This window comes from Trachemys scripta, chromosome 21 (assembly GCF_013100865.1).
Source record: "Trachemys scripta elegans isolate TJP31775 chromosome 21, CAS_Tse_1.0, whole genome shotgun sequence".
In the NCBI taxonomy this organism is placed as follows: Eukaryota; Metazoa; Chordata; order Testudines; family Emydidae; genus Trachemys; species Trachemys scripta.
The window spans coordinates 18078593-18096112 of record NC_048318.1 but is presented as its reverse complement, the minus strand read 5'-3'; the positions used below and the strand labels follow the sequence as shown (position 1 = coordinate 18096112).

Here is a 17520-nt window from a genome sequence, read left to right as displayed (position 1 = left end):
TCCAGCTTGTGTGATGCAGATCTGAGGTTCACAATCCCCAGCTATAAACACTTTGGCAGACCAAACAAAAGGGTTTCATAGCCAGTAGACATTCCCCAAGCACTAGTCCTAAATGACCAGAAAAAAAAGTTTCAATCCAAGTTAACCTGCTATGGTAAAAGATTCACATTTTCAAGTGTTATGGAAGCAGGATGGGGTATAACTATTTCCTTGTGTGTGGTAATGCTTGAAGAGGGATGGCCTCCAGGCAGCTAGATACTAACTGATGCTTTCTTCACAGCTGGCAAAGCTAACAGGATGGGAACAAGCTCACACTGTAAATACCACTAACAGAGACCACCACAATTCCACATCATTTCCTGATTTTATTTTGTCAAATACTGTTACAGACTTAGGGGACAAAGAAGTGAAACGTAAGACTACTAAAGATTAGTCTTCAAACATTGTATCCAATCAGGCTGCCTCTGCCTATGATCTCACCGATGTAAAACCACATCAGCACCTCTGTGGCCACCAAACCGTTCCTCAGAGCTTCCTGAAAGAAAGAAAGCCACAATTTAGAATGTTTGCTATTGCCGTAATGTCTCCCTTTGCTTTGTTAACCATGCACAAAGTTTGGTTGTGATGGCAAGAAAGCCACCCAAGTTAATGAGATAGCATTTTTAGCTAAAGCCAAGAATGCTATTAACAATTTACTGCCCCCCACCCAAGCAATCATGGTACATACTAATGTGCACTCAAGTCTTAAGTACAGCTTAGCTTTCAGAGCCCTTCAGAGAGAATGCTTTAAAGCATAAATACTGAAAAGACCATCCAAGTTTTAGTGCCAAGCAATACACTAGACCTATGAAATAGCTGTTCAGTACTGGTGGGCAGATCTGGTACCTATTGACATTTGATTCACGTGAATGGATGTTGAAGAAAAGCCTGCTGCCAAAAGCACATCTATACTCTACTAGAAGTGGTAGGATTAAGAAATGAAAAGCTGGTACATTAAAAATGCAATTCAACTCTTAACCTATAAGTTCTTTCAAGTGTTTCACTCCTTAATGACAACAGCTCTATTGGTTTTCATGGCACAAGTAAAAGCTTTTTAAGCTAGCATGCCAGTGGTTCAATAAGTTCCTGGAAAATATTACCCTGTACACAAAATACCTGCAGCTCTTAAACTGCATCTGCTAGATTCTAGAGAAATATGCAGCAGAAGTGCGATGCTTCAGGATCATAAGATCAGACCTCTACTTTTTAGCTAATTCTGAAGCAAAGACGACCCATTTTTATTTTTAAAAGTTATTTTGAAGACTGACACCATATAAATGAACAAGGTTTTCAAAATGCTGAGGTAACTTCAGGAAGAGAGATTTAAATGTGAAGAGTTAAAGGGGCATCCATCAGAAGACCCGGACTAGTCAATTAAAGAACCAGATCTGCAGGGAATACGTTCAGAGAACTAGTCTTCATTTTGCACTCCCATTCCTAAGGGAAAGAAGTCTATTATTGAATTACTCTTTACAGATCAGGAAGAGGGTATACAAGTTGAAAAAAGGGCCTAGAAATTACTGGTTTGTTGGACCTTGCTTTACAATATAAATAATAAAAATGCCTGGAGGCTAACCCCATTGTGCAATACAAGAACAAGGGGGCATTCAATGAAACTGAAAAGCAGCAAGTTCAAAACTGATTGAGATAGAGAGCTATTTACATCGATGACATGAATATTCAAATGTATAACAGATATTTGCAAGAGTTGAGAAGGGACTAAGGCGATCTCTAAAAATTAAGAGTTAGAAGGAAACTTTCCTTGGGACAGGTTATCATAGCTACCCAACTCTAAGTGTTTTGCACCATCCTTTTAAGTATCTAGTACTTGTCACCATCAGTGACAGGATACTGGACTAGAAGAACTACTGGTCTGATCCAGCCTGTCAATGCCCACATTCCTATTAAGGATAGAATATTTTACCGGGAAAATGCATCTATGAGCCTAAGCCAAAAGAGTTACAGCCCTTAGCACAGGGGTTCTCAAACTGGGGGTCGGGACCCCTCAGGGGGTCATGAAGTTATTACATGGGGGATTGTGAGCTGTCAGCCTCCACCCCAAACCCTGCTTTGCTGCCAGCATTTATAACGGTGTTAAGTATATAAAAAAGTGTTTTTAATTTAAAAGGAAAGTCACACTCAGAGGCTTGCTGTGTGAAAGGTGTCACCAGTACAGTAGTTTGGGAATCACTGCCTTGGCAGGAACAGAACACAGCCCCACCCCTCCTCACTGCACTATAGAAGGTAGCAGTGTTTTAAAACTAGCCTTAAGCTTTTGGTTGTTATTGCAAAGGTCAAGCAGCAATTCCAAACTAGTCAATTATCCAATATCCCTTCATACCACACTACACGCTGTGCTGGCCATGTTGATATGTCTATCAGAAGGGTGGCAGTGCATTCAGAAGTCCCTTCCACAGTAAGGCAGCGGCAGACACTAAGTGGAAAGATCAACATCTGGCCATACTAAAATGTGTATAAAAGCTCACTAGGGAAAAAGCCACCACAAGGCAGAAGTGATCTGTCCAATCAAACTTCTTTTTTGTCACAGAAGGAGCTCATTGAGAGCACAGGTTCGGCCTGGCTTTATCAACAACTTGTCTACCAAATTAACTGTTCTGTCCAAAGAGCAAGCACAAGTCACGTTCTGGGCTTCTTTTTATGCTGCTAGATGTAGCCCAGCTAGAAATGTGTTAACCAGCATGGCTGGAGAAACCCCAGGGGAAACACTTCTGTTATTCATATCTGTTCTTATTTAGCCTGCAGTTACCTTGACTGTGAGCTGTGCAAGGTGACCAGACTGAAAGCTTTTGACCAGAGCTTTCATGCTGTCAATGGCCTTGGGGATCTCAGCAGGGGTTGGAGGAACCAGCTCAACCTTGGCATAGTGCCAAAATGTGGCCAAACGAGGCCTGGAGTAAGTCACAGCAGCTGGAAGAGAAAAATACCAGGATGAATCCACTGGAGGCTAAAAGAAACAGATGTGTGGGTTGGACACAAATATTTATTCATGCATCACATTCATTTACCACTTTCACCAAACATGCACCCAGTCTGAAGAGTCAGAGCTGCTCCTTGGTAATGAGCAGATATTTATTTAATTTTTAAAAACTCAGCTCTAAGCAACCCTCCAGTGCTCTAGCTGCCTATTCCATAAATAAATAACTCACAACACGAAGGACTGCCTATATACATACATACATACACACACACACCCCACAGCCCAAACCTCAAACTAAGGGTATGTCTACACTACACTACCCAGAGCGGCAGGCAGCGATCGATCCAGCAGGGGTTGATTTATCACGTCTAAACGCGATAAGTCGACCCCCGAGCGTTTTCCTGTCGACTCCTGTACTCCACCACCGCGAGAGGCGCAGGCGGAGTCGATGGGGGAATGTCAGCAGTCAACTCACCATGGTGAAGACACCACGGTAAGTCGATCTAAGTACATCGACTTCAGCTACGTTATTCACATAGCTGAAGTTGCGTAACTTAGATCAATCCCCCCTCCCCCCCGCCCAATGTTGACCAGGCCTTAGAAAGGGGAAATAAGTGAATTTACCTGCATGCTCAGAAGGTTAACAGATCTGGACTCTGGCAGACCAGGTGTGGGATGGTGATTTCAAATATCAAAGACCCTTCACAGAACACCCTGTCGGCAGCTCCCTCATTTATATTGAGGAAGCTCCAGGTCAAGCACCTCTTCTGATCTCAACTGTGGCAGCACCTCACAAGGAGAGAGGCAGTCTCACAAGTAACCAGGTCCCAAACCTTTTAAGGGTTTTTAGGTGAAAACGAACACCTGGCATCCCACTCCAAAGCTTACCGAAGCCAGGGGAGATTACTGGTCTAAAGTGCTCCTAACATCCAACTCCACTTAATCAGGCTGTATACAACATTAAAGTACAGAACATGTGTATCACAAGGAACTCAGCCATTCAGGAAGCCTGTATAAAAAGGTTTAAAATGTGATGACCCCAGGTCAGTACTTAGTTCTACCAGCTGGTTGTGAATTGTCAATCAATTAGCTACAAATTTAAGTTGCCAGACAATGATTAGTATAGAAGATGAATATCAGCACTGTTCTTTGCCAGCAGAGAGTGTTATGGACTTTAACTAGTAAGAATCTTAGGCCTGGTCCCCACTAACCCCCCACCTCGGACTAAGGTACGCAAATTCAGCTAAGTTAATAACGTAGCTGAATTCGAATACCTTAGTCCGAACTTACCGCGGGTCCAGACGCGGCAGGGAGGCTCCCCCGTCGATGCCGCGTACGCCTCTCGCCGAGCTGGAGTACCGGCGTCGATGGCGAGCACTTCCGGGATCGATTTATCGCGTCTAAATCGGACGTGATAAATCAATCCCAGAACATTGATTGCCTGCCACCGGACCCTCCTGTAAGTGTAGACGTACCCATAGGAGACATTTTAGTTGCTCCTATTCTTAAGATGTCATGCCTCAATATTGGAAGCATGAATAATTAGATGTTAGAATTATACTAGTCAAACCATTTTAATAAGAACGGCCATATTATGTCAGACCAATGGTCCATCTGGCCCAGTATCCTGTCTCCTGATAGTAACGAATGCCAAGTGCTTCAGCAGGAATGAACAGAACAGGCGATCATCAAGTGATCCCTGTTGTCTACTCCTAGCTTCTGGCAATCAGAGGCTAGGGACACCCAGAGCATGAGGTTGCATCCCTGACCATCTTGGCTAATATCCATTGTGGGACTGTTGAAATGCATTTTATTAAGCTTTTTCTAGTTAGGCAGCACAACTACCTCTCCCCAAAAGCTGCAGAAGTGGTAATGTGAAAACAGTGTTATTGTTTGAATCAATCAGAACTCCTGCAGCATTCTGCACCTCAGACAATATCCTTGCATAGGCTGAGAGCGTTTAATCACAAGAGTTTAACTACTGACAATTATGCTCTATATGGTGCAAAAGAATTAAATAGGTAAACTTGAAACTATGCAGCCTGCAAATTACATCTCTAATACAAGTCTCAGGGTACACACACACACACACTTTACACTATTAGGATAATTAACACTGTGGTGGAAATTCTCCAGTTTCCATAATCACAGCTGAATTAAGTCTTTGCTCATGAAGGTAGATTCCATCTTTTGTTTTAGAATAAATGACCTTGAATTCAGCACAAGTTTGACAAAAAAAAAATCAATATTTTTTTAATTTACAAAAAGCATTCCGAGTTCACTTGGATGCTTGTACATCAATAATTCAAAGAGGGAAACCCACCCTCCAAATTAAACCCAGCATAAAGTGAAAGTCTCAGAAAAAGAGAGACACTCTGCACTGCACCCAAAAGATCAAAAATTCAGTCTATTAGACCAACTGAGAAAGTGAATTCCAAAGTCAAGGGCCCTTGCTCAAGTGAAAGCCTTTCCACCAAATCCCACGCTTTCTTCAACTGCCATGGTAGTTGTTTTGCAACATGATTTAGAGTATAGCTAAGGTCTTCAAATCTCAAAAGATGTTCAACCTAGGTCCTAGACTACATAGAGCCACTTATTTTAACCTCACAGAAGTAAAAAGTTTTATTAAGGACTACCTCATATTTAATACCCTTAATATTTCTAGGCCCTCAGTAGGTCATATCTTTTCTATTTTTGAGTCTTCAAGACATTTCATTTTGATGTTAGAGATATTCTCCCCAGCTGGACAGGCAGATTGCAGTATTTTTAAATGAAAACCTATTACAGAGTAGACCATATATTTCATATGGAAAAGAATCTCAGCTACTGTAGGCAAAGCTGCATTGTAATTACAAAGCTCTCACCAGTTGAGATATCTACAAGTGGAAAGAGCCAAAAGTACAAGACAAAGTGGGTATCAAGACTAGCACAGAAAAGGAAAAAAAAAAGGGAGGAGGAACAGGCAGAATTCTTAAGAGCGGATACAGCTTGTTAGCAAAAACAAAGCTTATATATTTGCTATTAGCAACTCACTATCCTGATTCCCTATTTCATAGATATCTGTCACATCCATTACACTCACAATCCACCACGTCTTGCACCACACAGCATTTCCCTTATCACTACATCCTAACTTCAAATATCGGAGCCCAAGTTAGTGCACCCTATCCATCTCAATCTTTGTCTTTAAAGATACAGGTGTAGGGGCAAGGGAAAAGCAGTTCTAATTTGGTTTTATACTGCTGCTCATCACCACAGCATCTGTGCACTTTACATGTAAAATTGGTAATGCAAAATCCATCATAGACTTATTGGAATCTCTGGCATGTCCCCCTTTTGGGGGGGGAGTTCTGATTAAAATATATATATACATACACACACACAAACACACTATATATCAATTTTGTTAATTTACTGTTTTGGTTAAGATTGGTTTATTTCAGGTGGTTTGGGATTGGTTTCTTTTGGGTAGAAGGAAGATGTTGAGAGGATCCATCTCATGGTGGAAAGGCCTGATTTCTGAAAGCATTAAGCATTCGCTCCTCTCAGACTTCAGTGAGATTTACAGGTGCTCAATATCTCTGGAAATATGGCTATTAAGCATCTTCCTGATCAATTGCCTCTAACCCCTTGCCCATTACAATTGGAATGCCTTGTTAGACATGGGCCTTACATTTAGGAGGCTGGTAATAAGTTCACTTTTTCTCTCCACCATGTTTGTTTACTTGCCCGTGTGATAAAGTATTGAACTGGAAAAGGATATATGGACTCTGCTGCATGACCTTTAGAAGTCACTTCATATCTGTACCTCAGTTTTCCCCATCACTAAAATAGGAAAAATACCTTCCTTTATAAAGCCCTCTAAGAAGTATTAATTTGAAGGGCAGTTGTGTTTCAAAAGGATGTTCCTTCATTACAAGGTAATTTCTCTATGGTTATTCTTCCCCACCCCTTAGCATTTAGTAACTCTACTTACTGCAAACTCAGATTTCGTCATCAATGAAATCCTACAGAACCTTACAAGAGCCAAGTTTGTTAGTTGTTTAGTTTCCCCTTTTCACTGACACTGAACAGTATGATACAGCCTCTAGCTAAGGGCTCACTTAAAAAGAAAGAAGCTCAGCTAAAAAGTAAGAGGCTACAAGATACAGAGAGTGAGTCACCTGGACAAGGACAAAAATCCATTTCTTGCAACTGAAGAAAGTAAAACGAAGCAGAGGCCTAGAGCCTAAGACAACTGGAACAGGTGGGACAATCCAGTGACAAAGGCCATGCAGCCAGGTCTTCCACGGAAACACCACCTGGGGCTACACTCACCATCTCACACAGACAGCTTAGACGGGGGGTGAATTCTGTGAAGTCAAGGCCCCCATTTCCTGCCCAAGGGACAGTCAAGGTCCAGACTCCAGATAAAGCAACAACAAGATAAGCAGCACATAAGACGTCAGGGTCCGTTTGGAAGCAGCTGGCGGGCTGGGTGCGGCCCGTGGCCCAGGCCAGCTACTGACCACCCCGAGTTGGGCCGTTACCGACGCAGGGAATCGATGCCCCCCCGGGCCCGGCGCTGGGGGCGGAGGCCACAGTCACCCTGGCTCACTGGGGGCGCGAGTGAGCCCGGGGCTGGCCAGGCCCCGCTCTGGACCTGGGGCGGGCGAGTCGGGCACGGCCCGCGCCGCTCGCGGCTCCCCGCGGCCCCCCGGGGCAGGGCCGGGCCGGAGCCCGAGAGCCGGTCCCGAACCCGGCCGGGCCGCCCCCAGGAGCCCGCCCGGACTCCCGCCCGCTCTCACCGCTCACGAGCTGCGGGCCCTGGGTGGCGACGCGCTGGACCAGCCTCTGGGCGGCCTGGGCCATGGCGGAACCGGCGCGGGGCAGCTGCGGCGCCTGAGGAAGAGGAAGGAGCCGGAGCCTGAATGTCACCTACAGCAGGACCCCGAAGGCCCCCGGCGTCAGGGCTGCCCCGGTAGCGCCTCACACCGCCGCCGCTCGCCACACCCCCAGACGGCCCGGGCGCACGCCCAGCCCTGCGGGAAAGGGCAGGGGACATTTTCTTCCCCGTTCAGAGGCAACATTTTGATCAGGCGCCTGCCGAAGACACCTATCGGCCATGAACGGCTGCTCACGCGCAACGCCAAGCTGGTCTCGTGGAGGGAGCCAAAGCGGCGCACGCGCAGAAGCCTCCTGTGGACGGTTCCTGCCCCTGCCCACGTGCTGCTATTTAACTTTTATTATAATTATTTTCTCTGTTGTCTGGATCTTGACCAAGAAATTTGGACTTTGACAAAAAAAAAGTAACTGGCTACCCCTGGCCTATGGGATAGGATTTGTGTGCAGGTCAGCAAAGCCTAAACCTATTGAAAGAAAACCCTCTGCCTTGTGCACTGCCAAAAATGCCACTTCTACAAAATTGCTTGTTGGGTTACAGCTTTGGGATTAGATCCTCCTCCCAAGGCAGCCTCCAAAGCGCTTGTCCCCCTCTCGAGGGTACTTGAATAATTTAAGATTAAGTCCTCCCACTTTAATGATTGAACACTCTCAGACTCCCCCGTTTCTTCCCATTTGTGTTCTCAATGGCTCTAAGGCATTTGTAATGAACCTATATCACTGCCATAGCTAGGTAAACACTACACCCTGTTTTGTTTTAGGAGAGAAAAATTATAGTAAGTCTCAGTGACCATCTTGGTGAAGTCCTCTGAACTAGAACACTGTTGCTGGGTGGAAGCTAGCCGCCACAAAAATCATGTTTCTTATTTTTCTGCCTTGTGCCTGATGCTCTGGATAGTTGTCCCTGTAGTACTCCCTTCCTCCCAGCACAAAACCCCCTCTTCCCACAAGCTGAATAGTAAGCCAACCTCATGCATAAGTATAACTAACCAACACACACCTGCCCCTCAAGAATAAAACATATATTAAACTATTTATTTAGGCTCAAATTCTGGTACTTCGAGGTTTGCATGAGTGCACATACATACGACCCTCAGGGAAGAAGACTTATGTTTTAAGGTCTTATCTAGTAGACTCATTTTAACAGATTCTTTAAGGTAACCTGAACAGTAAGCCCAAGCTTCACTCTTAGTTTTCATTATAAAAATGTCAGCTGTTTCTGCATTTCTTGTTGCAGACACGTCCCCAGTAGAAGGGTATGGTTATGACCACAGCTGGGGAAAAATCAGCTTAATAGTTGTATACAACAACAGAGATAAAGTGTCACTTGAGAGGAGTTATACCTGCCCCAGATCTCCCATTCAGAACAAGTTCACCTTAAGACCAAATATGCACTTCAAAGAAACTTGAAGCCTGACATTTTTATTGATAAAGCATGTGTCTAAGTATATATACATACTGGATACATATTAACATGCACAAAGTACAGTATAAATGTAGACAGGATTTATAGTGTACCTGTATGAATATGTACACAGTCTATACACAGACAGTGCCGTTTCCAACAGGCTCTCAAACCTAGCAGATGATCATGACTAATTAAGGTTAATTTAAATGATGTGGAGACTCAAGGAACCCCAATTAGAGAAGAGTTTGTCCTGTGTGTCTGGATATGTCGAGTTTCTGCATGGTTGCCCCTTGAGTAAAACAGCAGGTATTGACCCCGACAGCCAAGTGAGAGACTTTTCTAAAACCAGTATCATGTTTTTCCAGCATGACCTCCCTAGTCCCAGTGAGAGTTTTGTTATAGCAACGGCTAAATAGTCCAACTATCCCTAAGAGATTCACATCCAACTTTTATATTATCTTTTAAATGTTTTGAGTTCAGTGCTGCCCCATTGCAATGTACCATGCTGAACACGAACCCTTGTACACAATCAATATTTACAGACAAAATTGCATAAGAACCTCTTCCATCCTCGCAAGCCTCAAATTTAAGAGCTACTGTGGACAAAGGCATTTTTTTTCACATTAAACATCATATGATAGAACATTACATAGTTTAAACAAGTCTGGAGCCAAAGCAGGAGTAACAGAGAGGAAACTTCAGTCACAAGGAAGAGTTTTTTGGTGGTGGCTGACAGCCACTGAGATGTGTGACATGACAGTCATTAGAAACAGTGAACACTGTGAAGAACAAACAACACAAGAAAATTAACCAGTGGCCAACAGAGCAAGAAGGGACTTAGGATTCCTGGGCTGAGAAGCTGTAGTGCAGTTGAGGTTTCTGATATTATTGAGACGTCTTAATGGAAACAAAAAATAGAAGGGGATAAAAGGAAGGGCCTAAGCAAGAGGCTCCAAGTCTAGTGGCAATGCACAAAATGCAATCTTGGGTACAGAGTATATGGTAGTGCTGATTCACAGGTTCTCTGGAGCACCAGCCATCATCTCTGCAAGGGGATTTCGCTCTCTTGCAGACAAATTATTGTTCATTTGTGTCAGGATGTTTTTTCATTTGTTCATTTCAGTGTGTCCTCCAGCTGCTCCTTCTGCTTTTTCCTCTCTGCAAGCCACTGCTGGATCTTCTCTTTCAGTTCTATGTTTGGTCTGATCTGGTCCATAGTGAGGGGGCTCCGATTAAAAGGATCTGTCTGGTCACTATAAGAAAGAGAAAGTCAAGGAAACTCATTCTCTGACAGTACTGTCTTATGATTAAAAACTGATGTTATGAAGCCAAGAAACAGGGAGCAGAGACAGGCACAGCCTCTGTTCCATCAAATGAATCAGACCTGCCTGTGGACAATGAGCTACTAGGTGTAATCATTAGGCTTCACCCAAACATCCCCCAGAAGACTGACACTTCCAAAATGACACCATCACTCGCATCATTCTCAGTGGTACATCTGAGGCTAAAATTTCAAGGAAAACAGAACAGGTTCACAATAAGCTTCAGTACCAGAGTATACAACAGTACTTTAGAGAGAACTTAAGCCACAACCCAGATCAGTTAGCAAACCTCTGACTCTTAACACATAGAAGATGATTACTTAGAGACAGACTGAAATATGCTACTATTTGGATGAAAAAAGCAATCTCCTATACTCATGCTTTATTGGAAGACATTTCTGGATTTTATCTGTACTCACTAAACTGTCCAACCTATCCATTGACTTTTGAATAAACCAGGGTGAAGAAACACCTGCAGTTTTCCCAATGTTGAAATCACCTTTAAATAAAAGAAAAAGTCTTAATCTCCCCACCCCACCCCTTCAATCTGTAGGCCTGAGCACCTCTCATATGCTTGATTCCATTAAAAACACGAGAAACAATCTGGTCTGTGCAAATCTGGACATGGATGCAACTTCTAAGTTTCAGAAAGCTGAATTCCACAGGGTCCAGGGCACACAAACTGCACACAGCTAGATAAATGGTTAGCACTTTAGAGAGTCAGATGGATTACAGTCAGTTCCAAATATAACAAAACTAAGATCCTAAACTCTGGAGCAACTGTGGGGAATTTGGAAAGGAGAATGACTGTATGCATGCATGGGGATGTCCACTCTGTCTTGCCTGAATCTCTGAAAGCAAAAACACTAACCCAGGGGTCGGCAATCTTTCAGAAGTGGTGTGCCGAGTCTTCATTTATTCACTCTAATTTAAGATTGCGCGTGCCAGTAATACATTTTAACGTTTTTAGAAGATCTTTCTATAATTCTATAATATATAACTAAACTATTGTTGTATGTAAAGTAACTAAGGTTTTTTAAATGTTTAAGAAGCTTCATTTAAAATTAAATTAAAATGCAGAGTCCCCCGGACCAGTGGCCAGGACCCGGGCAGTGTGAGTGCCACTGAAAATCAGCTCGCGTGCCGCCTTCGGCACACGTGCCATAGGTTGCCTACCCCTGCACTAACCCCTGCACTAACCCCTCCCCACCAAACCTTTAGTGAATCACTAACTCCTCACTCAGACACAATTAACTTTTCTTGAATACCTGAGGAGATGCCTGGCTATAGTTGACCTATCCACGGTGACTCGGGAAGATGGCAGCATCACAGGGTCAGACATTAAAGTGCTCATGATAGGATCAAGGAATTCATCACATGCATCTGCATAGGTCTCCTCTTCCTGCTGCTGTCGGTCTGCAAGAGACTGGTAGATACATGCACAACTATTAACACTAGGTTTTGTGAAGCTTTGTCAAGCAGCTCAAGTTCGCACATTCACAAAGGGGTGGAGCCTAGCAATGCAGAAAGTCAGGCACTTCTCACTCGCAAAGTACCTGGCAGAATGTGTCCATGCACATAACTGGATGCTCTACCAAACCTTTTGGTTTGTAACCAGAGCTCAGATATCAGCATGGCTAAGAAACTGCAGGAACCCAGAAAACACATCACAGCTATGGCATGCAAATAAACACTGGGCACACAGCTTTGTTTTTGCAAACTCTTGAAGTCTAATCGTTCTTTAATTTGCATAGTTACAGTTGTTAAAGTATCATCAGAATGTAAATCAGTTCCTGGTTTCAGTTTCAGACACAGCAAAAGCATCAAAAATATAATTATCTATTGGAAGACAGGAATTGCCAGCCTTCCCTTGGCTGGACAGAAACCTCTTAGGGCAAAATTGGGGGTGGAAGCTTTTAGGAGGAGTATAGCTATCGCTACTGACCCACATCATGGTTGGAAGAGCATGGCTATCACTACTGAGCAGCATCATGGTTGTAACTTTCCATCAAAACCTGCACTGAAGCGGAGACTGATTATCTCTGAGGGGGTTTCCAGAAGCTGTTACAGCATACTGTCTTGTCTAGGTAGACTAACCTCTTTGCATCAGGGATCATCTTTTATTGGTTTGTAAAACACCATGCATGTTTACAAAGCTACGTACACATATTACAAGCAGGGACGGTATTTTTAACCTATTGTTCAAGTTGCCCAACACTTCACATAGTAAGACACTGTTTTCATTGCTTATAACTTTGCCAATCTTGAACTGTTTGGGCTGAAATTTTACATGGCAGGTGTCTGCCTCAGGCTTAATTTATTTTGGAGAATTTCAGCCATCTCCAAGAATGAAGCTATGAAAATAAGTTGTTATGCCCATGTTAAAATATTCTGGCAAACTTTTCTTTTAAAAGCTCAAGCACTACCACACTTTGGAGAGGGGACTTGAAATTTGGCAAGGGGCTGGCCTGTGTATGAGGGAGGTGCCTTTTGCCATCCTTGTGAGAATCTGCTCACATTTGGTCTTGGGAAAAAATTGCAGTTTACATATGCTCATTAGAGACTTCTTAGATATTAGCAACTAAATTCCCAGAAGATTCTGTCTGCATTGGGCGTGCTACAGCCTGGGTCTGAGCAGGAATTTACTCAAAACGGAGGCTCTAGGCTGCTGTGGGCTGTGCAAGGTTTGGGCATGGGAAGGAAGAGGAGAGAGTCTCTCTCTCCTGTGCACACAGGGTACACTGCACAGAAATAAAAGACCCACAGCATGGATGGCCCGGGTCAGCTGGCTCTGGGGCTAAAAATTGCTGTGTAGACGTTGAGGCTCAGGCAGGAGCCCAAGCTTTGGGACCCTCCTGCTCACCGGGTCCCAGAACCCGGGCTCCAGCCCAAGCCCGAATGTCTGCGCAATGATTTTTCAGCTCTGCGAGCCTAAGTCAGCTGACCCCAGCCAGACGTGCGCCTTTTATCCCTGTGTAGACATAGCCTCAGTGACCCTGCTGCTGCTGTCCAGGCCGTGAGCAAGAGGAAGCTGCCTAGTCTGAATGCAAAGGGGGACGAGAGATAGACCCTGTAGAGGTGGGGGAAGCAGACTGACACAAGGGGGATGGGGAGACAGACTAGAGGGGAGACGGAAGCTGGGAGTCAGGGTGTGGGAGGAGACTAGGACTGGCTACCAATGGATTGGGAAACAGGAGATAAATCTGACAAGAAGCCAGGATGCATGGGGGTGGGGAGAAGTGGGACTGCCAGGGCAAAGAAACTGCGAAATGGAGTCCCAGGACAGAACGACACTGTGAATGGATGAGGAGCCCAGGGAGGTATACTGGGACTGGGAGCCAGAGTGAGACTGAAGAACGTGAGTGGGTGTTGGGGGGGAATCACAATTGAAGACAAGGGGAGAAGGAGAGAGATAAATCAGATAAGGAGCTGAGGGGCACATTCAAGAACTTTCATAGTAAAATATGAATAGAGAACTCTCCTTAGAGGGACCATCGATAAATGGATGAAATCACCAACACTGTCCTCCTCCCCTCTTACTCCTCTCACCTTGATCCGCTCAGCCAGGTTACTGAAAGCCACTATCATGTTGCCAGGCTTATTGATTTTCTTTAGGACTCTGACTGTCTGAGCGAACAGTGTCGGCGAATAGGAGCGCCCATCCTTGGGCACCGTGGCACAGAAATTCTCTTCATCGCTGAACCACAATTGCAAAAAGAAAGAGAATGTAAGCGTTGACATTTGTGAAAAAAGGAGTGATTTGCTAGGCTGCAGAGACATCGACCCGCACAACAGCTGAATTACTTCAGTAAACACATACAGGAGATGACAAAGTGAAAGAATAATAACCATACCAGCTAAGTCGTTTCCTCTAGCCGGTCTCCACACTGGGACAGGCTGTACACTAGCTACAACCATATTTAAAAACTCTGCTACTGCTGCCAGGGTTGTAGGTGTTTTCTCTTGCTAGTGTGGATGGTTTGGGGGTGTGGGGGGGGTGTTTTAAAACACTATTATAAAATGTGTTATATCCTACCAGGGACAAGGAGCCAGCGTATAGCATAGCTTGGCTACCATGATTTTCAAAAAAAGACAAAAACGAATCAACCAATCAATCAATCACAACATACAAAACCACCACACGACACACTGGCCAGGGGACTGTGAGAGAACTCTGCTAGACACCACCATGGTTAAACACAATCACAGCTAGTAGAGTTCAGCTCCCAGTGTAAACAGAACTACATATATCACATGAAATGGCATTATACTGGCCAGATTTCCTAGAGAAAAGTCTGCTATACTTAATAGATAGACTCTCCATTATTCGGAGTCCCTCTTTAAAGTCTTAAACATTTATTTGCTCACATGAGGGGTGGTGGTTTAAAAACAAGTTTTAGAACTCAAAATAATTTCTGGTTGGATTTATGCTGACTGCAGTCAACTCAGGAGAGAATTTGGTCCTCAGCAGCATCCCGCTAATGGAATTACCAAGATAAATACCCAGAAATAATTTTTCTGTGCCACCCCAGCAACATGAATCCATTGTGTAGCGGGGTCCTATTTCTCCAGGACTGCTGCCCCGCTGCAGCTCCTCACACCCTCACATACCCAAGGTTTAAGTAGATGTTGCAGATGTCAGAAACGAGCTGCTGAGGTTTGAAGTCAAACTCGCTGAAATCCTTGACTTTTAATGCTCCCATTTTAGGACCAACCAGGTGCTGCAGGAAGTAGTTCAGCATGGAGATGATGCGCTCAGCAAGGAAAGGGTGCACAAACAGGGACTTAATCTCTGGAATAAAAGACAACAGCTCTCTGAGCATCAAAATAAATCAACCTTTCTGCACCAACCCCTTAAACCAAGCAAAGCTCTCCCCACCACTGCCACTCTCCGATTCCCAGCCAGCAGGATTTGCTGTCCGTACCCGAGGTCAGAAAGGCCAGGGTTCCGATGGTTTCATTGGACATGATGTTGTGGAAGCGAGCCAGCTGACCAAACATTTGCAGACTGGACTCCTTCTCCCGACGAGCCTCCTGGGACAGGTTGTCCCACTCACCACGGTCCTTCTCTATCTGCTGAACTTTTATTTTACTGAGGTACTGTAAAGATAAAGCAGAGGAAGTGAGCAATGGTCTACTTAGTAAACCTGGCAAGCTCAGAATGCTTTCATCCCCTCTCAGATGGGAAATCATTCCATGAGTTCAGTAGGTCTCGGGAAGTCTCTTAGACGCCAGATGTGCACATCAGAGAAACATCACTACAAAATTAGCAACCCCAGGAAAGAGGGCCTGGGTTGAATTGGACCATGGAGGCACTCCTCTCTTCCCTTGAGGGTAGGTTGAAGCCCCTTGACAGAGCAGTTTTGGGGAAGCCTTAACTGCTGCTGTCTGTGATCAATGTAGCTTGTAGATAAACAGGGAATTTAAGTCTAAGTACTTTCAATTGGGTATTTGTCACCAGCACCAATTACACAAATAAACCAAAACCAAGAAAGGAAATCAATTAACCCAGAGTATCAGTTGAAGTTCTGGGTGCCAGGCACAACAGAACCCAATTTACAGACTGGACCTCTCCTCTGCCATGTCAGCACAAGTTCTCACGAGCTTCCTACTACCAGCAGAAGCGCTGACTGATAGATTCCAAAAAGAGTTTAGTTCACTGCGGCTGAACAAGAGATCAGCAACAATTACATAGGGCCTCAAAAAGGATCAGGGAAACTAGGAGAGAAAAACTGGTAGGTGGGCGGAGAAGGATTGAGTAAAGGGTGAAGCAGATTAATCAAGGATTTCATTTCTTGGGGTTAAGTAAGATTCAGCCATAACATGGAAGTAACTTTTAAGTTTCTTTGCAGCTGTGGATCTCTTTGTATTCCCGGTGATGTAGTGAACCTCACACAGCAGAGTTCCAGGTCACAGTAAGTCCCACAGCGAGCCAACTCTGTCAATGACAGGAGCTCTTCTCTCGGAGTTTACACAAGGCTCCCACGGCCACATACGTTTAACAAACACAGAACATTCACTTAAACCACAAGCAACATTAGGAAGAACCTATAAACATTCAAGCAGGTAGGTTACATCTATGCTGCCTGGCTCATCTGCTAGTCCCCAGGCCCACACTTCCACCATGGGACATACTGCTGAGCTCTCCAAACAAAGGGCCCTTTTTATAGTAGCAAGAAGCAGCTCCAAAAGATGTGGTTAGAAAATAATCACACGCTGGGGACAAAGAAGTTCATCTGGGTCTGATGCCTTGTAAGCCCAAAGGACAAGGCTGTCTTGAGACAGCAGCATCTGTTAAGATAACAAGGCATTTGCAAAGGAGGCCAGAGGGATTTGGTAATCACAAACCGCAAGAAGACTCACATGAGCCAGTTATAGCTCAGATAAGCAACAGGTAGACTTCCTCACGACTGTGCCAATGTACTTCAGTGCTGACCTGAAAAACCTTCTTTTGTTTTGGCTTCCTCCCTCCCTCCAGCCACACCAACCCAATACTGATCTTGGTCTGCAAGAGCCCTGGGGTTCTAGTCCCAGGTCCCAACACAGTTCTGCCAATGTCCTTCAATCATGCCCTCCAGCACCTCTCAGTACTCCACCTCTTGGTTTCCCCTGAGCAGACTATCAATCTAGCTGAACTCTGCCAAACTGCTTGAAAAGCATCTGATGTAGACACACATCACTAGGAGCTAGGATGAGCCTAATTTCACTTGTGATATAGGTCTGGTATTTTAATCAGCCATCTCAAATACAGGAGCTGTGCCTGCTTCTGGTGCCACAGCTAGAGCGCCTTCCAAGCCCTACCTGTATGGCTTCATCCAACAGGAAAATGGCATCGTTCATGAGCAAGTTAAGGAAGCGTAGGAAGAGAGGAGGGTTCATTGCCTCTAGGTTTTCCGAGGCATAATCAGCCAGACCCTATGAGTCACACACAG

The 17520-nt window shown here is 44.5% G+C and overlaps 2 protein-coding genes across 5 annotated transcripts in view; both read right to left on the bottom strand.

The window, feature by feature from the left end:
* Positions 1 to 345: 345 nt before the first annotated feature.
* ATP5MG (ATP synthase membrane subunit g) lies at positions 346 to 7923 on the bottom strand. Its single transcript, XM_034754772.1, has 3 exons — positions 7765 to 7923; positions 2807 to 2967; positions 346 to 535 (listed from the first exon to the last, which is right to left on the bottom strand). Exons 1-3 carry the CDS (start codon positions 7826 to 7828, stop codon positions 437 to 439), a joined length of 324 nt encoding a protein of 107 aa, XP_034610663.1. The 5' UTR covers positions 7829 to 7923; the 3' UTR covers positions 346 to 436.
* Positions 7924 to 9154: 1231 nt separating this feature from the next.
* UBE4A (ubiquitination factor E4A) overlaps positions 9155 to 17520 on the bottom strand; it is a 28638-nt gene continuing 20272 nt past the window's right edge. For 3 of the 4 annotated variants that reach the window (XM_034754588.1, XM_034754587.1, XM_034754590.1), the window contains exons 15-20: positions 17390 to 17503; positions 15514 to 15688; positions 15200 to 15380; positions 14138 to 14285; positions 11857 to 12014; positions 9155 to 10519 (exon numbers count right to left, since the gene is read on the bottom strand). In XM_034754588.1, coding sequence (XP_034610479.1) covers positions 10381 to 10519; positions 11857 to 12014; positions 14138 to 14285; positions 15200 to 15380; positions 15514 to 15688; positions 17390 to 17503 — 915 coding nt within the window. In that variant the 3' untranslated portion in view covers positions 9155 to 10380. The remainder of the gene's footprint in view (positions 10520 to 11856; positions 12015 to 14137; positions 14286 to 15199; positions 15381 to 15513; positions 15689 to 17389; positions 17504 to 17520) is intronic. The other variant, XM_034754591.1, reaches the window with a different exon arrangement.